Raw genomic sequence first — 16,472 nt, 5'->3', positions numbered from 1 at the left:
ATTTTGTTTTTCCACCTTCAGGTTTTGGGCATCCACGTGAACAGATGGAGGTTGGACTTTAAACTGGGTATCTACGTACTCGTGCTGTATGCAGTCTTTCTCTGCTTTTCCATCTTGATTGAATACAATGTCTTCACGTTTGTCAATCTCCCCATGTGTCAAGATGAACTGTAGACCAGAAAATTTTCGCAGGCTTGGAACCAAAATACCTCCGGGTTGGACACACCCACTAAACATCCCCTTAAATCACCAGTGATTCTGCTGTTTCCTGTAAATGCAGTTCCTCAAACAGGTTAATCTAGCTACTGTTAAATAAAACCCTTTGTCTTCTGCTGCATGTCCTCACCACTGTGGTTCAGATGGAGGGAACTCTTTGGCCCTGGTTTAAAACTCTCTCCGTCATTTCCAGGAAATGAAATTCTCCATGGCAGCTCTCTTTATATTGGGACAATCAAGATGTCCTAAAGTCTTTACTGGATTATTCAGAGCAGGGGATTCAAACTTACTGCACACTCATCACAAACCGCACATTCGCCAATGACACAGAAATGCTGCTCATTCCCGTATGCATTAGCGATCTCCTGTACATTCTCTATTTTCTGTCTTCCCTTGAGGACGGTATGAACATTAAACATTGTGCACTTTCTGTATGGCATAAAGCATCATCACATTTACTTGTCAAACTTAAAAAAGTGTGGAAATATAAAAGTACGCCCTTAATGTGTCGTCATAGACTGACATTATATGACTGCCCTTGGGCATGAAGATTTCATCAGCTTGTTAGAGGGAAGAAACCTTCCGCATTAAAAGCAAGAGGCTGTTACAGCATGGATTTTATATTATGAATAGATCACGCAGTGGGGAGGACAAGATGTTTACAAATTCTGATTAGCTTGACGATATATCCTGCTGAGAGCTGCTGGCAACTGGACATCTGTGAGGTCATCAAGGGGACCACTTCTAACACTCTGGAACAGAAGCTCTCGAATTTGGACATGTTATCCTTTTACCTTAATCATTCTAACCAATGAATCGGGCCAATCACTAAAGCACACATCAAAAGCTGCTCCTCACCTCTCTTTCAGGCCAGAGCGGGCAACCTTCAGGAGAGCTCTCTTCTCCTTTTGCAGTGTGGAAGATGAGATCGACAGCTGTGGCTGCTTCAATATTTCGCACACAAACATACGGACAACATCACAAACAGGGATCCTGGATTATGCAGATGTGCAACGAGTCGATGCGTTTGTTGTTTATCTGTAAATATGACATCGGTGATCCTGTTTGAACCAGTGCTTCCTTACAGAGGACGGGAGGGGGTGTATTTATGTATGTGACCAAAGTGGTCACTTTTTCTTTATTTACAATGCACCTGAACCTCCCTGTCTGGATCTTTCTTACTGTTTGCGTGTAATGTATGATTTGACACAAAGAAGCCATTTTTGCGGCAGGGCGTAAGCTTTGTGAGCTTGATATAAATGTCCCTATAAGGGGGAATCTCATGAAAACGTGTGCAGGTCACAGTTCAGCCCTAAATCACAAGGACAAAATGTGAAACTATGCTTTGCAATTCAACATTCAGTTTTCAAAGGATTTTTATCTTACAATTACTGCTTCTGGTTTTGTAAAAAAAAAAATGTAATTTGAGTCATTGAAATGTATCAGATTTTCAGGTTGATTTAATACAGTAAAATATTACAACACATTATTTTGGGGTTACTACCAATAGGGCGACTATAACGTCGTCCAAAAATATATATTTTCTTGAAATAATGTAATTTCTATATTTTAATTTAAGCTCGAAATGTGACCTGGACACATTTTTTGACACTTCACATGAGATTCACCCATACAGTAGCTTAACGGCAGCTATCGAACTTTGATTAACTCGGATTTGTGTGCGCTCAGATCTCAACTTGAGCATGGGGGACAGGGGAAGGGTCTTTGTGTTGTGTCAGTCATAGAAACTGTCGTTGTTAAGCGCTAAGAGGTGCCGTCACTGTTGTCTGTGCAGAAAGGCAGGTGTTGGAGTATTTGATGTACACAGTATTTATGATATATGCAATCTCAGTTGGTGAGGAGGCTGAATACTGGGAGTTATATTTCCATAGATGAGCCATGTTTGTGAAAGCTGCTGAAATTGTCCACTGCTGTTACATGTGCATGCATACTCATTTAATCTCACATCACATAGTTGCCATTGAATGTCGACTTTAGTTTTGTGGTTGCGTGCTGTGTGGAATGACGGTGACGTCTAGATGTTTTCGTTTCTGTTTTCTGTGGTGTTAATAAGTGGTGACCTGTAAGAATAGCTGATATGGAAACGCTGTACGGATGCTTTCGTAGACACTGAAATCTGCTTCTTAGGCCTGGTTGTATATTTAAAAGAGATATGCTGGGTTTTCTTCCCATCTTTACAATAATGATTTGGTACCAATAAATTTGTTTTTCTGTTTGATGTGTTTTTAAATAGTTTTGTGGCAAGACATCTCTTTTGACCAGTGTAATAGACAGGAAATGTGTGCATTTAAGAGATTTATTTGAATTTACACTGAAGACATAGTCATCTTTATATCTTAAAGGGATACTTCACCTAAAAATTTAAATTCTGTCATCATTTATTCACCTTCGAGTAGTTACAATTCTGTATGAATTTTTTTGTTCTGGTGAACACTGAGAAAGATATTTGGAAGAATGTTTATAACCAAACAGATCTTCCTCGCATTGACTCCCATAGTAGAAAAATAATTGTATTTGTTCTGTTGAAGACATTTTGAAGAATGTGGGCCAACAAACAGTTCTGGGGCACTTTTGATTACCATTGTATTATTTCCTCCAATGGTAGTCAATGGGGTGCAAAATCAGTCTTGTTATAAGCATTCTTTCAAATATCTTTCTATAAATGTCTTTGTTCTGTTGAACACAGATTTGGAACAACTGGAAGGTGAGGAAATGATGACATAATTTTGATTTTTGGGAGAAGTATCCCTTAAACTTTGTTGCAAATGATTTGTGCCGTGCTTGATGTAAAAGATGAGTATTTTTTGACATAATTGTGATGACAGCTAAGTTTAAATATATTTTATAAACCCACTGCCTTCGGAAGTGGTTTGATTGTCATAGTCACAGAGGTGACGTCCTTCCTTGTTGCCAGTCCAATAGCACTCTCACATCAGTCTTATTGTATGCACAGAAAATCAACTGTATGCCTCTTCAGAGGAAACATGTTTCAAATGACTGGTGTCTCTCGCGCATGCATATGCACACAAGAATATCAGGCTTTATTTTTATTTATTAAACACACATGCACAGATACATGCGTAACTGCTTCATGAGCGACCTGCTGCACTGTGAGTGGAAAAGCATATAGGATGTCTACTTCCAAGGGTACAGATTTGATGACTTCAAGATATGACGTCGGTGTGTAACTTGAATGTATTGTCTTGAGAGCAATTGGATGTATCCAACCAATGCATTTTACTGTAAAGCAATAATCTAAAAATAATATGAAATATATATGTATCATACGAAAATTGTATTGAGAAAACGATTAAATTATACAGTTTATAAATGTTTCATGCTTCTCAGTCTTGTATTTTGGTCCTTGAACGAGTGTGTAGCGCACCCACGTGTATTCTGTGGGTAGTGCAAGTTTTGGCCATTTTGTGTCTGGAGTTTATACCGTCAGCGTCCTCACGCAATGGAAAATGAAATAGCTGCTGACCTTCTGCAGTCACGACTTTGTCGTCTCAGAAGTACTCAAGTCATCGTCCCTTGCCTGCTTAAACTGATTCACTAAACAGGTTAGTACGTATTACACGATTTAAGCGCATTGATTATCCGAGCATACACAAGAACGTTCGCTTTTGGTTCCCCTTGGGTCATTTTTTGGGAACCACAAAGAACGTTTTTGTCAGGTTTTATTTTTTTGCAACCAGAAAATAATCGTCCCTAGAACGTTGGGGGCTGTTTTTTTTAATAACCAGAAAGTAAAATAACGTTCTCTGATAGTTATTTATTGTTTATTTTGTTGCAACCAGAAAGTAACACGTAACGTTCCCTGATGGTTCTTTTTTAATGGAAGAAATTGTCAAAACGGGTAAACGTCAGAGACGTGCAATACAGAAATTATAAGATCACATTAACACATATTATACCAAAGAAATTATTAAATTTGCCCATTAATGGCTGAAAATTACGGAGCCGTGGAAATTGTTGAAAATAAGAAATCAGAAGACGTTTCTAGTGCGCACGCGATGTTTCATGTGCTCACGAGAAACGTTTCGCGTGCTCACGAGTTAGTGTGTGCCTGTTATGCATACAAATTCCTTTAGATGGCACCAGTTTAAATGAAATGTAGATTAATTAGAAATGAATAGGCACGTCTATGCAGTTGGGAGGGGATATTTTAAAACGTTTGACGTAAAACATACACAACGTGTATTAATGCATGAAGACAGTAACTGTTAAAAGGCTAAATTCTTTACACAGTTTAGGTGCCAAATACTATTAAATGCGTAGTCTATTATGTATGGGAAGAATCCCGGTGGCCTTGTTCATATCTTTATAATATAAATAAGAGAAATCGTGGCATTCGTTGATGAATCGGTTATTTCATAAGCTCTTAGTGTTTGTCCATTGTCCTACAGACCGGCAGGCAGCGTTTGAAGAACGCGCTGCAGGGTCGAACCGCCTGCTCGCATAAAATAACAAGCTTGCATTACGATGTGTTAATTACATGAAGCTTCACTAAGATTTATATTGACGATATAGATCATATGTGATATGTTTTATCCAAGCCATTTCCGTGCTGTGCGAATGATATAAAGTTTTAAAGAAAATTAAACAGTTTTTAATTTAAATTGTTAACCGCAGAGCAAGCAGGCGACTTTTCTCTATCATGCCCAACCAGCTTGCAAGCACGTTTGTACCCTACTACAAGTCTTATATCGAAGAACTGTACCACTGAAATCATAATTTTATCATAAAACAAGTACCCGGGCTCTCCGTGTAGTGCGAGTTACAGGCACATAATACATTGCATAGAAATCTGATTACAGTGAAACAGTTCTTCAATATAAAATGGACTTGCAGTAGGCCATAAATCATTTAAACGTGTTTGGCAATCTGGTTCGGTTTAATCGTTGTAATAAAAGAGAAAAGTCGCCTTGCTTGCTCTGCATTTCCATCCATCCATCCATTTTCTACCGCTTATCCGAACTACCTCGGGTCACGGGGAGCCTGCGCCTATCTCAGGAGTCATCGGGCATCAAGGCAGGATACACCCTGGATGGAGTGCCAACCCATCGCAGTGCTCTGCATTTAACAATAACTATTTACCTTAAAAACTATTTAGTTTGTTTTAAAACTTTATATAATTCGCACTACATGGAAATGGCCTGGATAATATCTCATATAATCTACATCGTCATCGTATGAAATAAACGATTCGTTAACGAATGCCACGATCACTCTTATTTATATTATACATACATGAACAAGGCCATCGGGATTCTTCCCATACATAATAGACTATGCAGTAATAGTTTTTGGCACCTAAGCTGTGTAATTAATTTAGCCTTTTAACAGTTACCGTCTTCATGCATTAAATACACGTTGTGCATGTTTTACGTCAAACGTTTTTAAAATATCCCCTCCAAACTGCATAGACATGTGCCTATTCATTTCTAATTAATCTACATTTCATTTAAACTGGTGCCATCTAAAGGCCTTTTTATGCATAACAGGCACACACTAACTCGTGAGCACGCAAAAAGTATCGAAAGCCAACACTATCACAATTCGCGTGCTTTGGGTCGCCCTATTAATATTAAAACCCCGACTTCTTAACGCCGTTAAATAAGCGCCACCTGGTGCTAAATTAACGTCACACGTCACTCAAAATGCTAATTTATTAGCCAATATACATAGCCCCTTCTCTTTGGGTGTGCACGGTCTACGGCAAGTCGGAGGCTCGTCTCATCTCAAATCCATATCCAGCTTAATTTTGTGGAAAACTAAAAATGGAAAGAAATGAAAGAAAAACCAGCCGAAAAGAAACACATATAACTAATGCAGTATGTAATATGTCAAATTAAGTCAAGTCATGATTAAAAGTACCGTGGTTCACCCCCAAAACGAAATTTCTGTCATCATTTATCAATAGTCCCCATTGACTTCTATTGTATGAAGAAAAGTCAATGTGGACGAACGGTTTTCTGTTAACTTTCTTTCAAATATCTTCTTTTGTGTTTATACGGTTTATAGATTAAACAGTCATACAGGTTTCAAAGGTAAATAGGGTGATTACAGAATTCTCATTATGCTTATGCGACTTTAATTATAAATCATTGCTGGTCTAGAGGTCAGCTCGGATGGCTTGCAACCACATGCTGTGTCTTTAACTGGTGGTTTGTTAATCACTCGGCGTCGGGGCATATTAATGACAGCCAAAACAATTTGATTTTAATGTATTAAAATAGTTTACAAAAAACTTTATTCATGTCATTTCGTAGTATAAAATGTTTACTTCTGGGTTTGAGGTCGGGAATTCACGAAATCGGGGTTGTCTTGAACACTTCGTTAATAGATTAAATGCGTCTTAAGCAAAGCAAGGCAAGTTTATTTATATGGCTCATTTAATAGCAATTTAAAGTGGTTTACATAAAATGATTGACAAAGAGAAATAAGACTTATCTTTAAATGCAAATTATTTAAAATCACAAATTAGATTTAAAGAAAGAATAAAACAGCAATAAAATTGATAAAAAATGTGAGATAAAGAGAAGAACAATAGAAAAATAAGTTAGAAATAGAAGTGAAGTTGATGTAAACCAGCAGTACTCAGGTTGTAAATGCACAGCTAAACAATACTAATTATAAAAACGTTAAAAAATTAATAAAAAACGGATATTTTCAAGCCTTAAAGAGTAGGTAACATATGTTTTTTTAGGCCCTACTTTGGGTAATGGAGTGTCCAACAACAAGTTTATCTACATACAATGTGTAAAAACACTTTAATCTCGTAATTATATGCAGTTATTCGTACCCTACTTCTTGACTGACTCTCAAATGATTCGTTTCGCGATTCACCCTTCTAGGCCCCTCCTACCCGGTAACCTTGTGTCATGTGATTGGTCAGATGGTGTAATCTGTTGTGATTGGTCAAACGCGTTCATCATTTGTCGCAAATGGAACGCCTACCATCAATACAGGATTACGGTTTACATGTGGTTGGATGTCTTAATATATGTGTAGATAGAGATGGCGGCGATTTTACCGTACCAGTTTGAGCCCGAGTCTGACGAGGAAGAAGACGCTAATCCTCCACAAACTCCACCATGACTGGAGCAGGATGTTAGTCAGTGGCAAGTGACAACTCTTGTCATAAAAACTCTCAGTGTGACAACATGCATGTTGTGTTTTGCTTATCAATGAAGTAAATTATTATTTTTCTTAAAATGCGTTAGTAATACTATTATTTTGTCTAATTGTGCGTTGTCATGGTACATAGAGCATTTCAAAAAGTCGACGTTATGAAAAATTATTGTAAATTATTGTATCCATGTATTTCATGGATTGAACAATTAAATCAGCCGAGTAAATAGCAAGATAAACAAACTGTAACACACCAGAAATAACGCTACATGCTAATGTAAGCGTTATATGCATTAGCTAAACACAGACATAAGGTACGACAATATTTCTTGAAGTTCAGACAAATATCAAAAGTCACACTTACAGGTTGGGACTCGGTGAAGCTAAAAGGTCCAAATAGAGTTGGTATTGCCCCCTCTCTCAAGGATAGTCGTTTTCTCCTATCCTGCACTGAACGCGCCTAGATTATCTGTAGGAGCCACACATTGGGTTTGACTTTTATTTCTTCTTGTGGTACTGTTGTGTATGTGCACATGCACGTCATTACTGTGGGTGGCACCGGGGGTGTGGTGTCTACATTAGTGTGGGTGTGTGTGTGTGTCAGTGTTGCCAGGTACGCGGTTTTCCAGCACAATTGGGCTATTTTGAGAATGCAATTGCGGGAAAAATTATGGAGCCGCGGGTTGCGGATTTTTGGGCTACTTTCATAATGTTCCGCGGCCGCCAAAATGTTTATTTATATTCTAAGGATAAGTGTTAATTGATGAGTTTCTTAATGTATATTCAGAATCCGAATGAATACCTGCCAACTCAAGGACCGGCCCGGTCTTAAATGTGTGGGGAACGAGTCTGACAGGCAGGCTACAGTACATGGAGGGACGCGGGAGCTCAGCTCAACCAAAGAGGAAAAATTTGCGGTGGTATTAGACACAGTACATCCGAATTATGTTTTTACCAATTTTTCGTCAGGTGAATGTCACATTGTACAATGAAAGAAATCACTCGTGAGTGTGCAACACTTGATTCTTCCGGCTGCCAAATATCACGTTTGATCAGCGCTATACGTAGTCTAGAACAACTAAATCATTGACGTGCTTTAACAGATTTTACATTATGCAATAAATGTAACCATGATTATTTCTTAAGCAAGTTTCTGAATGTCTTACGAAGAGAAAACATGTTTCTCTTCCATTTACGTGCACGTCGGATATTTTTAAAGGGACACTCCACCCAAAAATGAAAATTCTGTTATGAAACTAGTTGTTTCTAAACCTGTGTAAATGTATTTGATCGGTTGAACACAACAATATTTGCTAGGACGTTAGCTGCTGGCATCATTGACTACCATAGCAAAAAAAAAATGGTAGTCAAACGTGACCCAGAATTGTTTGCTTTCCTAAATATCCCAAAACTTATTTTGTTTATAACTAAACAATATATACAATACACATGAAACCATTCAGATGAAAAATATGGCAATAGAAACGTCTTTATGATGTTGTAAACTTTGATTTGACAGAGGGAAAAAATTGGGCTAGTTTTTATTCCTTTTCGGCGGGTTTTGAGGGGTATTTGGGCTGGAAATATTTCTTGGACCTGGCAACCCTGGTGTGTGTGTTCACCTGTGAGGTTATGGATCATGGCTGCAGGGTGAGCATGTTGAGAAACTTTCTATTGACCGTCACCATCGCCAACATCATCACCATCATATGCACTGTCTGAGGTACCTTTGCACGGTTTTCATGAGTACATCAATCAACGTAAGTGCTTATGTTTTCTAAGCTTGTGAAGGAGAGTTATAAAGACATTCCATCATGTGCAATGGTTCAGCGTGACGCGTCTTCAATTGTTAATCCTCATGTTTCAGCCTGCTGCGGCGTTTGGTTTAGTTTTTATGTAAAATACGCCGCAATATTATGTAAATGAAAGTTTTCTGTTGTTACGCGGATTCAAATGTATTGTCAGGACAACACTAGATGTTTTAGTTTGCTTTCAGCGTTGTGTAAGCCATAGACGCGGACGTGCATTTGACTCACGTAAAGTCTAATCATTCATAAATTGTCTGTTACGATGCTTATTCAGTCATCACAGTTGTCTTCGTTGAAAGTTATGCTATTCTCATGAACATGGTGGATTTCTTATCAACGAAAGAATTGTATTCCCTGCTAGGCTCAGCGGTACTTTCACATACGGTGATTGTACTGTTTTGTTTGTTTTGGGACTTTAAGTAGTGTTTTGGGACTTTAAGAAGTGTTTTGGTTCGTGTATCAAGCGGGTGAAGCATTGCGCTTGGGAGTACCGCCGTAGTTCTAAGACGGTTTGTCTGGATCGAGACTATCGGTATGGAGGTACATAAATACCCACCGCTAGCATGCACAGAAGACTAGGGTTGGGTTTAGCTTATTATTGGTGGATAAGTTAGAGGGAATCATAGACAATGCATTGTATTTTGTTCATGTGGAAACATAAGTCATAAAAGGGAGCTGTGTTAAGTGTCATTAGCAGATATTTTTGTGATTATTTTGTAAATTAAAAATGGAGTTGAATGGTACCAGATCAGATGAGAAAAGACGAACAACACTTACACCCAAGGCTTTTGAATATAAATTGGAGCGGCTTCAAGAAGAACGTCAAGCAAAAGTAAAAAGGATTAAAGGTGTAATAAAATAAATTAAAGACCTAATGCGAAGTGCTGCTAATGCTGAAAAAATACGGTCGTGTCTTGAAATTATATCAAGCTTGTTTAAAGAAGCAAGTCATCTTCATGGTGTTGTGGTACCTATGCTTCCACCTGAAGAACAAGAAAAACAAAATGCTTGGTTTGATAATGTTGAAAAACATGAAACTGCTTTTGTGGAGGAGACGAATAAATGGCTTACCGAGGCGCCAATTGCACCAGCAGAGGATGTTGTTGCCCCATGTCTAGGATCTGCCGTTTAAAGAGGCACGTATATTTGAAAATATGGAAAATGCAGAAGATGAGGCTGAAGCTGAGACAGCTGCTCTTATGGCTCGTCAAAGGCTGATGAGTCAGAAGCATGCCCTGGAGGAACAGCAAGAACAGTTGAGGAGAAGGAAGGAGGAGCTGGATTTGGAAATGGAGCTGGCAGCGTATATGGCTAAAGTGAATGCGTTTAAGGCTTCTGAAGGATCTCGTGTGTCTCATGTTTCTGTGAAATCAGATGGGATGAACTCCTATTTGGAAAGAGGGAAAAGAACACAGTTAAGCCATGATGCTGCAACATTTGTGTCTGAATTTAACACCCAACCATCGGCTGCTGAGGCTGTAGAGGAAGCTTTACTCTCAGGTTATGCTGCTGTGAATCCCAAGACATACAACAAACTTGAGCTGCCTGCTGCTGGGACCTGGGTCGGTCCGTCTACTTTGCCAGAAGATGTTTCTAATCCACCAGTTGCTTGCCTTCAGTATGACGCTGCATCTGTAACAGCGAATAATTCTGATCAACGTTTTCTTACTGTTTTGGAAAGGCAAAATCAAATTACTTCTTTATTGGTTGAACAGCAGTCACTTTTTCTCTTACCTAAGCGAGACCTACAAGTTTTTGACGGCGATCCACTGCAATATCAAACCTTCATAAGAGGATTTTAACACAACATTGAAGGGAGAACATCAATTCAGAAGGATTCTTTGTATTACCTCGAGCAGTATACAAGAGGTCAGCCCAGGGATTTGATCCGAAGCTGTCAACATCTGCCTCCATCCCATGGATACACTAAGGCAAAGTCACTGCTTCAGGAGCATTTTGGCGATCCATTCAAAGTAGCCTCTGCCTACATGGATAAAGTGCTTTTATGGCTGATGGTTAAATCTGAAGATAAAAAGGCCTTACACTTAGTATAGTACAGTTTACTATTGCAGGAATGTTGCAACTCTATGGGAGTTGCCATAACTGACCTGAACGTGCCTACAAATATGCAAATTATAGTGAAAAAACTGCCTTATAAGCTGCGGGATCATTGGAGAAGTGCGGCCTGCGATATTCAGGCGAAGTTTGGTCGTAGAGCTAAATTTTCGGACATTGTGGAATTTGTTGAGAGGCAAGTTAAGATTGCAAGTGACCCTCTTTTTGGAAATATACAAGATACACCTGCGACAGGAAGAAAGGAACTAAACATGCTCAAGTCTCTAACTAATTCAAAGGCTAGAGGCAGTAGTTTTGCCACTACTGTTGCACCTGCTGAGAAGTTGAGTCTGGGAACAAATGGGTGAAGGACTCACTGGAGAAAGTTTGTTTGTTTTGTGGGGCTGGGCATTCGTTAGATGTTTGCCGCCTTCTGCATAAAAGGACACAAGCTAAAAAAAATATTTTTTTAAGGAAAATCCTATGTGCTTTGGATGTCTGTGCATTGGGCACAATTTTAGACACCCCACGTTGTTGCATATCTACCCCAAAGTAAAACAGAATAGTTTGACTCAGGCTAATAATGGTGGTTTGGAAATGGCCAGAGAAGATGCTGTGGTGTCTGTTCAGTCCAGTGGCTTGACTGCGGCCGGTAAGCAGGACTGTACGCTCTCTATTCTGCCTGTTCAGGTGAAATCCAAAAGGGACAAGAGACCTTGGTCACGTTTGCGTTTTTGGATCCGGGGAGTACTGCCTCGTTTTGTACAGAGCGACTCATGACCCGTCTCAATCTTACAGGGAAGAAGCTGGGAATCCTCCTTAGAACTATGGGACAAGAGAAAGTGGTGGACCGTTACAAGTTGTCAGACTTGGAAGTCGCCAGGCTGGATTCGAATAACTTTTGTAGCCTGACAGAGATTTTTACTCAACGGAGCATGCCTGTTCATCGAGGTAACATTCCATGATCAAAGGACCTCCAAAGATGGCCGCACCTTAGACACATAGAAATACCAGAGATCGATGCTGATGATGACCTTCTGATCGGCACTAACGTCCCTCGAGCTCTGGAACCATGGCAGGTGGTTCATGCAGTGAATGGGGGCCCTTATGCAATTAAGACCATCCTGGGTTGGACGGTGAATGGCCCGCTCTGTGGAGATTGCCAGATTAGTGATCAAAAGTTTTGCAGCCCGACATCACAGTCAATCGGATCTCTGTGGTGAGGCTTGATGAGCTTTGGGAGAAGCAGCTGAAGGTGGATTTCCCTGAAACTCTGCAGGATGAATAACCTGGTCTGTCAAGGGAGGATGAACGCTTCATTGAGTTAGTCTCCGAGTCAGCCAAGCTCATTGATGGTCATTACAGTATTGGTTTGCCGGTAAGACAAAGATACCTCAAAATGCCAAATAATAAGACCGTTGTAGAACAGCGTGCATTAATTCTTACAAGACGTTTGAATAAAGATCTATCTTTTCGTTCCGATAACATCACATTTATGTCAAGGATGCTGGCTAATGGCTATGCAGAGAGAGGTCCATCTGATCATTTGGCCCGGTCTGATGGAAGGGTGTGGTATATACCCCATCATGGAGTGTATCATCATAAAAAGAAAAACTGTGGGTAGTTTTTGATTGTGGGTCCACGTTTCAGGGGACGTCTTTGAACTCACAGCTTCTTCAAGGACCAGATCTCACAAATCTGTTGGTGGGAGTCCTCACAAGAATCCGCAAAGAGCCTGTGGTGCTCATGGCAGATATTGAGGCCATGTATCATCAGGTCAGGGTGCCGGCTGAAGATACTGATTTGTTGAGATTTCTGTGGTGGCCTGATGGAGATTGCAGTTGGGAGCTAATGGAGTACAGAATGGTGGCACATTTGTTTGGCGCTACTTCCTCTCCTAGTTGTGCCTGTTTCGCCCTGAGGAAGTGTGCTGAGGACAATCAAAAGTGCTTCAGTCCTATGGCAGTCAAAACTGTCCTGCACCATTTCTACGTTGATGATTGTTTGGTGTCTGTCGGCTCTGAGGATGAAGCAATATCTTTATGTCGAGAGCTTAGTGCCTTGTGTGCTGAAGGCGGTTTTAAGCTAACAAAATGGACTAGTAACCGACGCATTGTTCTCGCTACTATTCCTCAGGAGGAGCGCGCGCCAAAGAGGTGAAAAATCTGAATTTGAATGGCGATGCTTTGCCTGTGGAGCATGCCTTGGGTGAACAGTGGTGTGTCCAATCTGACTCATTCAAATTTAAAATCATAATTAAAACCCACCCACTCACAAGAAGAGGAATCTTGTCTGTGACTAGTTCGATTTACGACCCTCTTGGTTTCTTGGCGCCTGTTGTTTTGTCCGCCAAGAAAATCCTCAAAGATCTTTGCAGGAGACGTCTGGGATGGGATGATCCTTTGCCCTCTTCTGTTGCTAGGGAATGGATGGCTTGGCTGGAAGACCTTCATGACCTTGAAAATTGGGAGGTCAGTAGGTGTCTAAAACCTGTGGACTGTGGTCGTGTTGTCTCTGCTCAGCTCCACCACTTTGCAGATGCAAGTGAAGAAGGGTTTGGGACTGTGTCATACCTGTTGCTCCATGACTATAGCGGGCGTACTTGCAGTGACTTTGTAATGGGAAAGGCACGAGCAGCTCCTCTAAAACTTGTCACTATTCCCCGCATGGAGCTGACTGCCACGGTGGTGGCTAGCAGAATGGACAAATTGTGGAGGAAGGAGCATCAAATGGACCTTCAAGAGTCTGTCTTTTGGACGGACAGCACTTCTGTTTTGAAATCTATAAAGAACGAGACGTCCAGATTTAAAATCTTCATGGCAAACAGAGTGTCTGAAATATTGAAAATGTCTAACGTATCCCAATGGAGGTACGTGAATACATTAACTAACCCTGCAGATCTAGCCTCTAGAGGTGTCAAAATTCAGTTATTGTTAAAGACTGGTGCATGGCTCTGTGTTCCTGATTTTCTTCATGAGCACGAGAGCAGGTGGCCTGAAAACCCTGAGACCTTGGAAAACCCTCTTGTTGACGACCCGGAGGTCAAGGTTGTGATGGTGAACGCTGCTCAGGTTGAGCAGGTCAGTCCATTGGAGAAGCTCATTGATTACTTTTTTGACTCCGTCAAAAAAGAGCTGCCGGTTGGTTTCTCAAGTTTAAGACCTTGTTTTTGTCAGTGGTGCGACATCGAAAGCTGCTGACAAAAAACCTTTCAGAATTGGACCAAAGAGCTACAGGTCCGGATGGAGGAAGTCAGGGCTCAAGTGCCTATGGGTGTCCTGTCCGTGGAGGATATGGTTGTAGCAGAGTCAGATATTATCCGTTTTTGTCAGAAAATAAGGTTTCCAGAAGAGCTGGCCAACTTGAAGAAAGGAGAGTGTGTAAGAAAGACGAGTCACCTCTACAAGCTTAACCCGATCCTGGATGGTAATCTCATTAGAGTTGGAAGAAGGCTTAGTAGAGCAGCTATGCCGGTTGAAGCAAAACATCCAGTTATACTGGCTAAAATCAACATGTCTCCACTCTCATTTTCCGTCATGTACAACAGGAAACAGGTCATGGTGGACGTAACCACATGCTTTCACATCTGCGTCAGAAGTACTGGGTTCCTGGTGCTTGTGCTGCCATCAGAAAAGTTTTGACTAAGTGGCTCATCTGTCGTAGATTGTCTGCTTCACCTGGACATCAGAAAATGGCCGACCTTCCTCACAACAGAATAACTCCTGATGAACCTCCTTTCAGTCGAGTTGGTTTGGACTGCTTTGGACCGTTTGAGGTTAAACCTGGAAGGGCTGTGGTCAAGAGGTATGGTTTAATTTTTACATGCTTGGCGATGCGAGCCATACACCTCGAAGTTCTTTCATCTTTAGACACAGACTCTTTCATCAATGGTTTCACAAGGACGTGGTCAAGTCCTGGAAATCCATTCGGATAATGGTACTAACTTTGTGGGCGCTGAACGTGAATTGAGGAAGGCCATTGAGAATCTGAATCACAACCTCATAAATGTATTGCTACAAAAGAATGTGAAATGGGTTTTAAATCCTCCAGCAGCATCACACCATGGAGGTGCTTGGGAAAGGTTGATACGGTCAGTCTGTAAAGTGCTAAACTCCATTTTGAAGACTCAGACCTTGGACGAAGAAAGCTTGGTGACCGTGTTTTGGGAGGCTGAAGCGATTGTCAATGGCCGTCCATTAACGAAAGCATCGACAGATCCTCAAGATTTGGAGGCATTGACCCCTGACCATCTTCTTCTGCTTAAGTCGCAGCCGTTGTTGCCTCCAGGGTTGTTCGAGAAGGTCGGGAGGACGTTTATGCTCATCGTCGCTGGAAACAAGTGCAGTATATGTCAGACTTGTTCTGGAAGCGCTGGGTGAAGGAGTACCTTCCTGGACTTCAGGAGCGCCAGAAGTGGAATACTGCCAAAATAAATTTTGTTCCAGGAGATCTCGTGGTGCTGGTGGATGATATGGCACCTCGCAATACTTGGATTATAGGAAGAATTGTGGATACTGTTCCGGATAAAAATGGACTGGTGCGAAGTGTACGGATTAAAACTAAAACCAGCTATTTGAATAGGCCAATAACCAAAGTCTGCCTTCTGCAGGAAGCAGAGGGGCAGTGAAGATCTTCAGATATAGTATACATGAACTTTGACATTATTGGACTTTAAAGGACTAACAGTTCGCTTTGCATTTTTGACTGGGGTCTGTCTCCACAAGGTAATGGTGGTCAATTATTACTATGAAATAATTTGGGCCGGAATGTAGGAGCCACACATTGGGTTTGACTTTTATTTCTTCTTCTTGTACTGTTGTGTATGTGCACATGCATCGTGACGTCATTACTGTGGGTGGCACCGGGGGTGTGGTGTCTACATTAGTGTGTGTGTGTGTTCACCTGTGAGGTTATGGATCATGGCTGCAGGGTGAGCATGGGGAGAAACTTTCTATTGACCATCGCCAACATCATCACCATCATATGCACTGTCTGAGATATCTTTGCACGGTTTTCATGAGTACATCAATCAACGTAAGTGCTTATGTTTTCTAAGCTTGTGAAAGAGAGTAATAAAGACATTCCATCATGTGCAATGGTTCAGCGTGACGCGTCTTCAATTGTTAATCCTCATGTTTCAGCCTGCTGCGGCATTTGGTTTAGTTTTTATGTAAAATACGCTGCAATATTATCAAAGCAATCTTCGGTGAAATGACACGCACACAGTACAACCCT

The 16,472-nt window shown here is 40.8% G+C and overlaps 2 protein-coding genes across 4 annotated transcripts in view; both read left to right on the top strand.

Moving 5' to 3' along the window:
- slc24a4a (solute carrier family 24 member 4a) overlaps window positions 1–3,572 on the top strand; it is a 63,814-nt gene extending 60,242 nt beyond the window's left edge. For all 3 annotated transcript variants that reach the window (XM_056767210.1, XM_056767209.1, XM_056767211.1), the window contains exon 17: window positions 22–3,572. In XM_056767210.1, coding sequence (XP_056623188.1) covers window positions 22–174 — 153 coding nt within the window. In that variant the 3' untranslated portion in view covers window positions 175–3,572. The remainder of the gene's footprint in view (window positions 1–21) is intronic.
- Window positions 3,573–3,697: 125 nt separating this feature from the next.
- Window positions 3,698–16,472, top strand: part of dglucy (D-glutamate cyclase) — a 39,249-nt gene continuing 26,474 nt past the window's right edge. Inside the window, exon 1 of the mRNA XM_056767213.1 lies at window positions 3,698–3,800. The gene's annotated coding sequence lies outside the window, so the exon portion shown is untranslated. The remainder of the gene's footprint in view (window positions 3,801–16,472) is intronic.

The sequence above is a fragment of the Triplophysa dalaica genome, chromosome 15 (assembly GCF_015846415.1).
Source record: "Triplophysa dalaica isolate WHDGS20190420 chromosome 15, ASM1584641v1, whole genome shotgun sequence".
Lineage (NCBI taxonomy): Eukaryota > Metazoa > Chordata > Actinopteri > Cypriniformes > Nemacheilidae > Triplophysa > Triplophysa dalaica.
This window is presented reverse-complemented; position numbering and strand designations above follow the sequence as displayed.